General features: G+C 39.7%; 1 protein-coding gene and 1 non-coding gene across 2 annotated transcripts in view; both read right to left on the reverse strand.

The window, feature by feature from the left end:
* The window catches only part of RUFY2 (RUN and FYVE domain containing 2), a 78,900-nt gene that overhangs the window by 8,958 nt on the left and 55,425 nt on the right, over positions 1-14,517 (reverse strand). Inside the window, 2 exon segments of the mRNA XM_055080956.1 lie at positions 8,644-8,738; positions 9,040-9,169. Of these exon segments, the coding sequence (XP_054936931.1) occupies positions 8,644-8,738; positions 9,040-9,169 (225 nt within the window).
* On the reverse strand, positions 4,159-4,287 carry LOC112067120 (small nucleolar RNA SNORA19). The gene has a single exon (XR_002893092.1). It is a non-coding gene; the product is annotated as a small nucleolar RNA SNORA19 (small nucleolar RNA).

Raw genomic sequence — 14,517 nt, forward strand, 5'->3', positions numbered from 1 at the left:
CTGAGCCTGCGCGTCCGGAGCCTGTGCCCCGCAACGGGAGAGGCCACAACAGTGAGAGGCCCGCGTACAGCAAAAAATAAAAAATAAAAAAAATAAAAGAATCCGCGTGCCAATGCAGGGGACACGGGTTGGAGCCCTGGTCCGGGAAGATCCCACATGCCGCGGAACAACTCAGCCCGTGAGCTACAACTACTGAGCCTGCGCACCTAGAGCCTGTGCTCCGCAACAAGAGAAGCCACCGCAACGAGAAGCCCGGGCACCGCAACAAAGAGTAGCCCCCGCTCGCCGCGAACTAGAGAAAGCCTGCGCACAGCAACGAAGACCCAACGCAGCCAAAAATAAATAAATAAATTTATAAATTAAAAAAAAAAAAAAAGAAAGCATACTGGTGTTTTCATGTGGTTATGACTACTAATGACAGCTATCATTTATTGTAGGCTTATGATGTACCAGACACTATGCTATAAACTTTGCATGCATAATGTCATTTAGGCTTCAAAAACACTTATAAAGATGAAAAAAGTGAGGCCTGCTGAAGTTTAGGTGGTAACTGGGGAAGCCACAATTCAAACCCTGGTCCTCTGAGACCCCCAAAGCTGACAGGTTAACCATTATGAACACTATTTCTCTAGCAAATGCAAAAGAGTGGTAAGTGAGAGTGGAAATATTAAGGAAGATATAATTGTGATAGTTTTTCACCTTTTGAAAATACATATTAACATACAGACTATAAATAACAATATTTACTTATCTGTGATCCCACTCCCCAGAGATGATAATCTCTAAATATCAATGAGTATGTGTATTTCAAATGGAAAAATTATTTACAGTTTCCCACATGACTTAACAATATATCCTGAAAGGCTTAGAGCTACTGACTTGTTATTAACTATCTGCCACATCATATTAAATGGTTACATGGTATACCATGAAAAAGAATATGAAGTATGTAGTTTATATAATTATCCAGTGCTGAACTTTCAACTTGTTTCAAGTTTTTTTGCCACAAAATTTTTCATTAAAGTTGAAATAACCAAAACATTTGTATTATTTTTCTTAGGATAACAACTTAGAAATGAAATTACTGGATCAAAAGGTACATAAAATACTAAAGTCTCTGCTACTGAAGCAGAACATTAGGAAACTTGCTTTGCCCTACAAATGCTCTTTGTTCCAAGACATAAAAACAAAGTGTTAGTCTTTTCTCTGGCGCATAATGACTCTTACAGTGGGAATAATCAATGTAAAATTACACAGTATAAAAATATTAACAGAGTAATCAAATTTTCTTGGCTGAATTCACATCTACAAAACGTATCCAAGGAGGGCTTCCCTGGTGGTGCAGTGGTTGCAAGTCCGCCTGCCGATGCAGGGGTCACGGGTTCGTGCCCCGGTCCAGGAAGATCCCACATGCCGCGGAGCGGCTGGGCCCGTGAGCCATGGCCGCTGAGCCTGCGCGTCCGGAGCCTGTGCTCCGCAACGGGAGAGACCACAACAGTGAGAGGCCCGTGTACCACCAAAAAAAAAAAGGATACAAAATGTATCCAAGGAAAATTGATGCTGGTGGGAATTTTGGCCAAAACAGTAACTGCTATATAAAAAAACTGAGTATGGAATAAAAGAGCTTACTTAATGGCATTCACTACAGAAATACTTTCTATATGAAAATTTACTGGTATTGATATATTTCTGGTTAAAATGCCTCTATTCATAAATATGGACTCTAAAAAGCTTGCCCCCTTCTGATACGAACTGCCAAAGTACCTAAAGAAAAAGAGTATCAGTTAGTTCCAATAAACACAATGTACAAGAACACCTTTTCCTTGTCCTAGACAAGGAACAGATGTCTATATTATTCATTTTAATTAAATTCTATTTAGAAATATGTATTTGTTTGTGAAAATATTTGACCACAGCATGAAAACAGCATAGAGAAGGGTCAAAGTAAAACATGAGAATGTAACAAATGTGATACAATTATGACACTATAGGAAAACATCCATAAATTATACAAGCCTCTGATAATCCTGAAACCCCCCCTTTGAGGAAAAAAAATCTGTAAGTTTCTTTATATGGAAAGAATAGCATTTACAGAATACTACATTTGGAAGAGTCCTGGTAATTTCTTTTATTTATTTATTATTTTTTTTTTTTGCAGTACGCGGGCCTCTCACTGTTGTTGCCTCTCCCTTTGCGGAGCACAGGCTCCGAACGCACAGGCTCAGCGGCCATGGCTCACGGGCCCAGCCGCTTCGCGGCATGTGGGATCTTCCCAGACCAGGGCACGAACTCGCGTCCCCTGCATCTGCAGGCGGATTCTCAACCACTGCGCCACCAGGGAAGCCCGCTGGTAATTTCTTTTTTAAACTAAAAGTTTTTCTCCTTGGAATTTAAGCCTAAATGAGGATAAAGGGAAAAGCTGGTTTTCCTCCTTCAGGTATTCCAAACTGTCAGTCATTATGACACAGATTAGTCTAGATTTTCTTACTTGAATATTTCATCCTAATATTCCATATGTTCCATGTTTTCTTCAAATATGAATAGTTCAAGATTATTTCATTTCTTTAATCCTCAAATTAGTCTACTACAATTATAACTTATTCAGAATAATAATGAACATTTAAAGCCTTTTAAGGGACTTCCCTGGTGGCGTAGTGGTTAAGAACCCGCCTGCCAGTTCTTGGGACATGGGTTCAAGCCCTGGTCCGGGAAGATCCCACATGCCGCGGAGCAACTAAGCCCGTGAGCCACAACTACTGAGCCTGCGCTCTAGAGCCTGCGAGCCGCAACTACTGAAGCCCGCGCGCCTAGAGCCCATGCTCCGCAACAACAGAAGCCACTGCAATGAGAAGCCCACGCACGGCAATGAAGAGCAGACCCCGCTCGACGCAACTAGAGAAAGCCCGTGCAGAGCAACGAAGACCCAACGGAACCAAAAAAAAAAGGGCTCTTATTAAAAAAAAAAAAAAAAAAAGCCTTTAAAAACAATGAGAAGCCCACGCACGGCAATGAAGAGCAGACCCCGCTCGACGCAACTAGAGAAAGCCCGTGCAGAGCAACGAAGACCCAACGGAACCAAAAAAAAAAGGGCTCTTATTAAAAAAAAAAAAAAAAAAAAGCCTTTAAAAATCTACCAAAATTTCTCTTTATAAGAATCCTTCAATAAGAAACCAATTAAGAGTAAATATTTCATTATTAAAAGTATTTTTCTAATTAAAATTAATCATTTACATTTAAAATTGCTGGTTCAGAAAGTAAGCACGGGAAAGTAACTTTCAGATCCATCCTGCTCATCTTACAGACACGAAAACTGATATTCTGCTTGCAGTGAGGAAAGGCACTGTGCTAGGTGCCTTCCCATACTTATATTCTGCTAATCAGAAAAAGAACCCTATACGGATTTTATAACTCTCCAATTTACAAATGGAGAAATGGGCCTAAAGCTGTTAAAGAAACAGCCCTAAGTCACATAGCTGATAAACCGTAGGAAGGATACTTTTTCCTGTGAGTGATATTAATGAATACTAATTTTTGAATTTAATCATAGATTTTAAAAAAATATTTGTTTTATTTATTCATTTTATTTATTTGGTTGTGCCAGGTCTTGGTTGCAGCAAGTGTGCTCCTTAGTTGAGGCCAGCGGGCTCCTTAGTTGTGGCGTGCAAAATCTCAGTTGTGGCATGCAGGTGGGATCTAGTTCCCTGACCAGGGATCGAACCTGAGCTCCCTGCATTGGGAGTGCCGAGTCTTAACCACTGCACCACCAGGGAAGTTCCTAGTCATTGCTTGAAAATGCAGACATTGAATGGTAAGTTTAAAAATTATTTTCTGAAATATTAATTTTCCCTTTTAACAAAAATGTTTCATATTATTCTGTATGACCTTCCCCCTCCCAACCCCATTTTATTAAAAAAAAATTTTTTTTTGACTGCACCATGTGGCACGCAGGATCTTATTTCCCTGACCAGGGATGGAACCTGTGCCCACAGCAGTGGAAACGTGGAGTCCTAACCACTGGACCACCAGGAAATTCCCCCAACCCCATTTTAAATAACACCCAAATGGTCTACATAAAGCCAATTCTGGTAAATTAGGAGCAAAGGTTAAAGTATTGGTCCAAACTCTGTCCCTCATCATCAACAAATTTTTCTTTTTTATTCTTGTCTGAAGGTGACTCACAGCAATGGCTAAATTAGTCATGCTGCTAACTTACCTCCAAAAGTTTATTTAGCACCTCAGAAATATCTTTTCTCTTGACATAAAGAAAAAAGACAATGAAATGTGCACACAACAAATTTTTAAAGAGATCATCAGGGACTTCCCTGGGAGTGGTCCAGTGCTTAAGACTCTGCACTTCCACTTCAGGGGGGTGCGGGTTCGATCCATGGTCAGGGAACTAAGATCTCACATGCGGCCATGTGGCAAAAAAATTAAAGAGATAACATCATTCTGTGTATTAGGGAAGAATTTGTTTTTACTTAATTTCAATCTGATAACAGTCATAGGAGTAGGAGGATAAAGAGGAAGGCCAAAAGTGTTTCAGCATATAAACAAGTACAAATACTCTTAGGGGCCAATGGTCTCTTCTCCAGCCCTGATTAAATTCTTATCACAACAGAAGAGAACCAGAGTTGAGGAAGGATAAAATCTGTTCTGACTCAAAAGTGGCCCTATCCATGTCTTAGAGACTATGGTTTCAGAAACATTAAAGGAAAGCTAATAAATCTGAAACATAAAAATTCAAACGTCAGCAAGGAAAAAACATACATATCAAAAATGAAACTAGGGCTTCCCTGATGGCACAGTGGTTAAGAATCTGCCTAACAATGAAGGGGACACGGGTTTGAGCCCTGGTCCGGGAAGATCCCACATGCCGTGGAGCAACTAAGCCCATGCGCCACAACTACTGAGCCTGCGCTCTAGAGCCCGCAAACCACAACTACTGAAGCCCGCGCACCTAGAGCCCGTGCTCCACAACAAGAGAAGCCACCGCAATGAGAAACCCACGCACCACAACGACGAGTAGCCCCCGCTCGCTGCAACTGGAGGAAGCCCGCACGCAGCAATGAAGACCCAACGCAGCCAAAAAATTAATTAATTTAAAAATATATATATATTAAAAAATGAAACAAGACAACAGACAAACTGGCAAAAAAAGATGTACACTTGTACAACAAATAATTTACAAAGACCCCATAAGAAAAAGATGAGCAATCAACCAAAAACAAAAAATGTGCAAAGGATATGAATATGCACTTTACAGAAAATAAAATACAAATACAAATGGAACACAAATTTAGATGCTTAACCCTGCTCATAGTTAAAGAAATACAAATCAAGACACTTAAGATTTTCACCTGTCAGACTGCAAAAACAGGCACTCTCTCCTATTACTGCAGGGGGTGTAACATCAGAGACAGCAGGTAATCTGGCACTAACAAAATCTTTTTAAATTAATTCAGGCTCCAGACGCGCAGGCTCAGCGGCCATGGCTCACGGGCCCAGCCGCTCCGCGGCATGTGGGATCTTCCCGAACCCGGGCACGAACCCGTGTCCCCTGCATCGGCAGGCGGACTCTCAACCACTGCGCCACCAGGGAAGCCCTAATTAATTTATTTTTTTAAAAAATTTTATTTATTTATCTATTTATTTATTTATTTATGACTGCGTTGGGTCTTTGTTGCTGTGCACGGCTTTCTCTAGTTGCGGTGCGCGGGCTTCTCATTGCGGTGGCTTCTCTTGTTGTGGAGCACAGGATCTAGGCGCGCGGGCTTCAGTAGCTGTACTGTAGCTCGTGGCCTCTAGAGTGCAGGCTCAGTAGTTGTGGCACACAGGCTTAGTTGCTCCATGGCATGTGGGATCTTCCAGGACCAGGGCTTGAACCCATGTCTCCTGCATTGGCAGGCAGATTCTTAACCACTGCGCCATCAGGGAAGCCCCTTTTTAAATTTATTTTTATGTTTTTATTATGTAAGTCTCAGGTATATAGCATTATATTTCAAAACCTGTACACACTCCAGAGTGATCACCACCAAGTCTAGTTACCATCCATGGCTATAATCAAAAAATTTAAATTCTTTTGGCCAGCAATCACCTCTAGGAACTTACTCTTCAGACATACACATTAAAGTATATGAAGGGACTTCCCTGGTGGTCCAGTGGTTAAGAATCCGCCTTCCAATGCAGGGGACATGGGTTCGATCCCCGGTCAGGGAACTAAGATCCCACATGCCGTGGGGCAACTAAGCCCTCACGACTAACTACTGAGCATGTAGGCCACAACTAGAGAGCCCACATGCTGCAACTACAGAGCCCACACGCTCTGGAGCCTGCACGCCACAACTAGAGAGCCCATGCACTGCAACTACTGAGACCATGTGCCACAACTAGAGAGAAGCCCGCATGCTGCAATGAGGAGCCCGTGCACCACAGCAGAGTATCCTGCATGCCACAACGAAGATCCCGCCTGCCGCAACTAAGACCCAACACAGCCAAAAATAAAATAAATAAATAAATATTTTGAAAAAGAAAGTATATCAAGATATATCAACACACATGTACAAGGACACAGAAGCATGTTATAAAAGAAAAAAAATAATAAACAATGTCAATTAAAGCACATTCATCCTATGGAATATCTTTATGTAATGATATGGAAAAACCTCTAACTCATTCTTTTTTTTAAACTCATATTCTTAAGTTAAAAAAAAACAAAAAACAAACGAACAAAATCCTACCCCCCCACACACACAAACCAACAAACTTCAAAAGAACATGCATACAGTGCCGTTACACAGGGATTAGGTATGCAGTCAGTATACAAGGGAAAAATTTAGTAGTCAAAAAACCCTTGAAAATTACTGCTCAAAATAACACTGAGCAGTAATTTTCTTGCAAACTATAATCTGAGAACCAATGAACCAGAATAAACGAAAAAGGAAAACAACGAAATTCTGAATTCAGCTATCTGGACATCTAAATGATCATGCCTTTAATACAACTATAAAGTCTCTAGTATTGAGTGGGAGATGGGTGAAAAGTAATACACATTCCTTGTTTTACTATTCTAACCTGTTTTAATATTAAACCTTTATGATCTTAAATAAATGTAAATATATTTTTTGTTGTGGGGATTGTTCACTGTTGAGTCCCTAGCACTTAGAATAGTGCCTGGCACATAGCATTTGTTGGATGAATAAATGGAAAATGAGCACCTGGTCTGGCTCAAAATGATCAATGAATGGATGCCAGATTAGAATAAAAATCTTGCTTATTGAAATCACAATGCAAATTGTTCTTTGTAGAAACAAAAACATCTTTTATCTTTTTGAGAGCTGGTATTTCTTTTTGTGGTTTTAGGGAACTACTCTTTTTTTTTTGGCTGCGTCTCACAGCATGCGGGATCTTAGTTCCCTGACCAGGGATCGTACCTGTGTCCCCTGCATTGGAAGCACAGAGTCTTAACCACTGGACTACCAGGGAAGTCCCAGGGAACTACTCTTTACTATGCCCTTGGTAATTGTTCTCAAGACTTCCTAATGGAATCCCAACTTCAGCAATTAAGTCTCCATTCCAGTATGATTTCTATTCAGTTTAATGATTACAAAAGATATATATGACATATATATATAGCTAATCATATCCATATATATAATGAAATCTTCATATATAGATTTGTTCTGAGGTTAGCTAACCTTGGGGATTGATACTTGGGAGGAGGGAGGCAACTGTTTATTTTATACCTTTTGGTGCTCTTTGTCTTTTTTTGGCCGCGCTGCTCATGGCATGCGGGATCTTAATTCCCTGACCAGGGATCAAACCCACGTGCCCTGCAGTGGAAGCGCAGAGTCTTAACCACTGGACCGCCAGGGAAGTCCCCTTTTGGTGCTCTTTGAATTTTCTAACCATATAAAACATCAAAGGGATTTATATAGGTGATAAGCTTATGGGTCATTGTGGCTTTCTTTTACTTTCCTGTATTAAAAAAAAATGACACCATTTTTTTTTAATGTGACAGTGGTACATTCAATACTAAATTAAACCCCCCAGAGTTTACCCTAGATAGTTGACAATATGTTCAATCAGGGCATAAAGATGAAGCTAATCCAAAACACAGACCATGTGGACTAAGGAGGAAAATGTGAGAAAGACAGAACGCCATTTCTCCTTCTTGTCTTCATAGAAACCCAGTCACACTTCATTGTGACAGAACCAACCACAATGCATGAAGTCAAGCCTCAACTCCAGACGACATCAAACACCATTCACTTTTCACAATGCTGGCTCCTTCTCAGAACAGTCTGAAAAAGATCTCTCCAGATATTTCGAAAATTTGACTTTTGTTCTGAGAAAAATATATTAAATGAATTTCTGAATTCTCTGATTGGAATAAATTAAACAAGAGTCTTAGATTTCATCTACTGGAAAATGTTTAGAGCTAACACTTACTAAAATGAACATAACTTAAAAAAAAATCTCTCCAATCCACACCCTTGTTAATCTTTAAAGTTTTTGTTTGGCTTTGTTTTTAATAGTTCATATCTTTCTATTTTATATTTAAACTCTTCTGTCTATTTGGTTTGGCACACTCACAACTTAATAAGGGTCAATGACTACTTAGTTGGAGGAAAAAAGAGAAATTACTCGCTAAGTTTGTTGCCAAGTTCTTGAAGAGCTTGCTCCTGTTCGTGATATATTTTTTTCAACTGGTGATTTTCATCCTGGAGGTGAAGGAACTCCTTCAAAACAATAAAAGACAGAAAATGCAATTTAAAAGAAACAAACTCCACACTGCATACATACAATTAAAGGATAGGAATGTATCCTTCAGCTTTTCATAAAAAATAGCTGCTCTAAAAAAAAAAAAGCTGCTCTATCAACTAACAGCTATTTTCCATTCATTTAATCTCCTTACTGATATTTTTAAAGATGACCAGTATACTCTTGTTTCCTTGGTATAAATGTAAATTATTATTTGATTCTATTTTTAAATAACTGTCATCAAGATAGAATTTTTAAAGTTTTACCACCATTATTTACTTTTTTAAGACTAATGATTTGTTGGGTCTCATTTCTAAGATGAGATAAGGTGTCTTTCTCCTTTTGAAGATCTTCTTGCAAAGTTTGCCTCCATTCCTTCTCAATCTTCAGATCAGTTTCCAGTTGCACCCTTGAATGACAAATAATACAGAGAAATTCAGTGTTATTTCTCACAAGACGGTTGTATGTATTCTTCATTAACAGCATCTCTTTGGTTGATTACTTTCACCTTTGTAATGCAATTCTTCAGGTAGTTTCTTTCACAAATATTTTTTAGAAAACAAGTTCAGTAGCACAGGGTTTTCAGATCTCAAAGTCTCAGTTAATTTGTCAATCACAAAAACCTCTTGCTAAATGACAATTTGTCATTTATTAACTCTGTATACATAAATGCTGTATAAGCATGGAAAATGCCTGGAAGGGCACACCATACTATTAAGACTGGTTATATCTTAGAAATGGAACCATGTTCTGGGTCATGAGAAAATTTTTACCACAAACTAATGAAAAGTAGTGTTCTGATATAAGGAATACAGCAACACAAAATCAATTCAACATCAGAAACAGAAAAATCAGCCCTGGTGCCAAGTGCTACTTTGCAGATTACTGTTGGAAGCTGACCCATTACAGTACAGAGCTAAGACCAGGGAGACACTAGAGGAAAATCCACACTGCCTGAAAATGCCAGTTCACATTTGAAAGCTCTATTTCATCATTCAAACAACAGGTGCTAGCTGGAAAAACAAAAGTAGTCAAATTCTTACATTTCAGGAAACCCCCCCCAAAATAATTCCAATTATTACTGCTCATAAGTAGTTGTAACAGGTGAGGTATATACTAATAATGCAATAGTTCCTAATACTATACATTTTTAATTATAATGTTATGTCATAATATTGAGAATATCACCGTATTACATTATATTAATTTTTGTGTTAATATGATTACTTTTGTTTCCTCATAAAGTTAGCATTTCCATCTACAGCCAAATTATTTTCAGTGAAGCAATTTTAGATTTTATAATTAAGGTTGAAGAGACAAGATACCTCAAAATGGAATTTACAAATTGTTGATAAATACCATTTCACCACTAATTTAAAAGGAATACAGAGGGACAGGTATATGCTACTAACACTGAAATAAGCAAAGTACAGAGTGAGTGCATTGTTGAGTGGCCGCATCATCCAGAATCAGAAAAAACTGAGTTAAAAAGCAAAGGAAAAATTTTGTTTTTAAGTTATTTTAAATATATTGTCAAAACACATGTTGACCACGAAGGGCAGAAACCATAAAGGGAAAAAAAAGGGAAAATAGAACTATATAAAAATGTAAAACGTCTAAATGAAAAAAACCACTATGAACAAAGTTTAAAAATAAACTATAGGGCTTCCCTGGTGGCGCAGTGGTTAAGAATCCTCCTGCCAATGCAGGGGACACAGGTTCAAGCCCTGGTCCGGGAAGATCCCACATGCTGCGGAGCAACTAAGCCCGTGCGCCACAACTACTGAGCCTGCGCTCTAGAGCCCACGAGCCACAACTACTGAAGTCTGCATGCCTAGAGCCCGTGCTCCGCAACAAGAGAAGCCACCGCTATGAGAAGCACCCGCACCGCAAAGAGTAGTAGCCCCCACTAGCCGCAACTAGAGAAAGCCTGTGAGCAGCAACTAAGACCCAATGCAGCCAAAAATAAATAATTAATTTTTTAAAAACACACAAAAAAACTATAAACTTAGAAAACATTTTCACTGTATGTGAAAAACCCACAGTAAACACATAAAGAGCTCTTTTATAAATAAATATTAAGAGGAAAAACTAGAGACTATGAACTGGCAATTCACAAAATAAAGAAATACAAAGGCTATTACTAGTAATCAAAGATATGCAAACTTGGGGCTTCCCTGGTGGCGCAGTGGTTGAGAGTCCGCCTGCCGATGCAGGGGACACAGGTTCGTGCCTCGGTCCGGGAGGATCCCACATGCCGCGGAGTGGCTGGGCTCGTGGGTCATGGCTGCTGAGCCTGCACGTCCGGAGCCTGTGCTCCGCAACGGGAGAGGCCACAACAGTGAGAGGCCCGCGTACCGCAAAAAAAAAAAAAAAAAAAAAAAGATATGCAAACTCAAACAATAAAGCACAATTTTTCAGGCTAAATGATTCCTTTAGGTTAACTGAGATACGATAGTGTAGACCTATAGTAACTGATATGATACAATGTCCATAATGTAGTAAATACAATAAACAAGATACTAAAGAGCATGTAGCATGATCCTCTTTCTATTGATAAAAAGCAAAAAATATCTATGCATACCCAAAAAGAATGTTCTTCAAAATGTTAGAAAAAGGTATATCCAGGGAATTCCCTGGCGGTCCAGTGGTTAGGACACCGCACTTCCACTGCAGGGGGCCTGGGTTTGATTCCTGGTTGGGGAACTAAGGTTCCCTCATGCCACGAGCGCAGCCAAAAAAAAAAAGGTATATCCCATTTTTATTTTCTTCACTTTTTTCCATATTTTCTTACATTTGGTCAACAGCATGTAATGTTTTCAGAATCAGAAACCAAAAAAAGTTATTTACATTTTAGGTGAAAAAATGGAATTTGTTTTTCTTGGACAAAGTCCCAACTACCTATTTCTACAGAAACAGTTCCAATTTTTCTGAGGGAGCCCCTTGATCTCCAAATTGTTAACATGTTTATGCTCTACCAAAATGGCACCCAATAAGAAATGAAATTACTTTCACAGTTTCAGCAGGGACAAACATCTTCTCTCCACAGCTGTACCCAAGACCTATTGAGTAAGTTAGCCCTACAGGGAAGGACCTGGTCCCTGGAGCATTATGTGGGTCATCCTTTGGGCAGGGATCAAATAGAGGCATCATTGTAGAATTAATATCAGACTTGTCTTACCTACCCTTTTGTCAAACTCTAGAAAAGTGATTCAGTAACACAGAGTACTGAAGTTTCAAGATTGTATTCTATTGACTGGCAAAGTGTCCCAGTCTTGCTTTTCACATTTTTCCATTTGGCAGGGTACAGGGACTTAAACAACAAAACCCTTGGCACCATTAATAAACTTGATGACTTAAATGTTCTTTGTGATTTCTGTTGCCAAGGGAGTCCTGAAAGTGCTTTTGTGAAAGTCTTAAAATTAAGAGAAAATGTTCATTTGCCGAGTGGTGGGTTTTTTTGGGGGGTGGTGGTGCGGGGGGGCGCATGTGAGTTTTAGTTTCACAATTTACAAATGATGTAAGTTTCCAACCAAGGTAATACTCCCTGGCCTAAAGCCTTATTCTATATACCAATTTCTCAAAATGTTATTTTTGTGGTAGATTTAAAAGTAACTTAATTCGGTTCTGAACAAGGTGGAGTAAACACCTTTCTACCTATCCCTCCAACTAAGTACAGTTAAAATCCCTAGACATTATATATAAACAAACAAAAGAATATTCTGAAAGGGGAGAGAAGAAAGCAGACCAGCTAGGAATGCCAGGATTCAAGGAATCACATGGTGATGAGTTCCCTGAGGCTTCTTTTTGCCTTCTTTATAGCTCTGACTGGATGTAGAAGAAGCCCACAACCCACAAACAGCAATGGGCACAGACAAAAAAAGCCCCAAGAAAAGTCTACTCTCTCCTGCCAAAGAGCTAGGAAGAAGCAGCCTAGAGTGATAGAAACCTTTTCAACGATAAATGCCCTATTCCAAAAAAAAACACCAGAGGAAAAAACCATGCCCACCCCAACCACTGTCAGCAAAAGCCAAATGGGGAGCCTAGTTTCTACCCTCACCTGGCAATAATGAGGCATCCCTCCCAATTCCCACTGTTGTAGTATCAGAGAAAGCCAAGTGCGGAGCCTGGACTTTTTTTACCACCACCCAGCAGTAATGAGGTATCTCTCCCCATCCACCTCTACGGTATTAGTGGAAGTCACATGGAGAGCCTGGACCTTTATCCTTATGCATCAGTAACAAGGCATTTCTCACCCTCCCCACAGTGTCAGCAAAGGCCAAGTGGGGAGCTTAGATTTCTACCCTGGCCTGGGGTTAGTGAGGTACCTCTCTCACTCCCCTCCAGGATGGTGTCAGCAGAGACCAAGAGGGAAGCATGGACTCCACTCCCACTTGATGGTAGCAAGGCACCACTCTCCCTCTCCACAGTGTCAATGGAGACTGAGTGGAAAGCACAGATTTCAATCCCTGCCCACTAGTTAGGCACCCCTCTCCATTCCATCCAGGATGGTCCTGGGCTTCTACCCCCACTTGGTATGAAGAGTCAGTGTCCATGTTCCTCTGCTGGTATGGTTTCAGCAGAGGACTGCTAAAACATAAGATTTAAGTAAGATGCAGTCTCATAACATAGTTCCCAAAATGTCCAGAATGCAGTTGAAGAATACCTGTCATACCAAGACCCAGGAAAAATCAACAGATTCCAGGAAAAATCAACAGATGGCAACATGTCAGATAATTCAAGATGTTGGATTTAAGTAATAAGAATTTTAAAGCAGCCATCATAAAAATGTTCCCACAAAAAAAAAAAAAAAAAAAATGTTCCCATAACCAATTAAGAATATGCTTGAGGAACCCTCCTACACTGTTGGTGGGTATGTAAATTGGTAAAACCACTATGGAGAACAGTATGGAGGTTCCTTTAAAAACTAAAAATAGAGCTACCATACGATCCTGCAATCCCACTCCTGGGCATATACCTGCAGAAAACAGTAATTTGTAAAGATACATGCACCCCAATGTCCACTGCAGCACTATTTACAATAGCCAAGACATGGAAGCAACCTAAATGTCCATCGACAGATGACTAAATAAAGATGTGTTATATTTATACAATGGAATATCAGTCAGCCATAAAATGCCATTTGCAGCAACATGGACGGACTTAGAGATTATCATACTAAGTGAAGTAAGTCAGACAGAGAAAGACAAATATGATATCACTTACATGTAGAATCTTAAAAAAAATGAGATAAATGAACTTATTTACAAAACAGAAATAGAGCCACAGACATAGAAAACAAACTTATGGTTACCAAAGGGGAAAGGAGAGAGTTTGGGATTAACATATATACACTACTATATATAAAATAGATAATCAACAGGTCCCACTGTCTAGCACAGGGAAGTATACTCAATATTTTGTAATTACCTATAATAGCCTATAAGGGAAAATAATCTGAAAAATTATATAGATGTATGTATAACTGAATCACTTTGCTGTACCCCTGAAACTAACACAACATTGTAAATCACCTATAGTTCAATTAAAACAACAAAACAAAAAACTCCCAAAATTTCATTTCCTCTACCTGGAAATTCCCTCTCCTGCCCAGATAGTGACTTAAGACTCTTGGGTATCATTTAAAATACAGTTTAGGGCTTCCCTGGTGGCGCGGTGGTGGCGCGGTGTTTGCGCGTCCGCCTGCCGATGCGGGGGAGCCGGGTTCGCGCCCCGGTCTGGGAGGATCCCGCATGC

The sequence above is a fragment of the Physeter macrocephalus genome, chromosome 20 (assembly GCF_002837175.3).
Source record: "Physeter macrocephalus isolate SW-GA chromosome 20, ASM283717v5, whole genome shotgun sequence".
Classification (NCBI taxonomy): Eukaryota; Metazoa; Chordata; class Mammalia; order Artiodactyla; family Physeteridae; genus Physeter; species Physeter macrocephalus.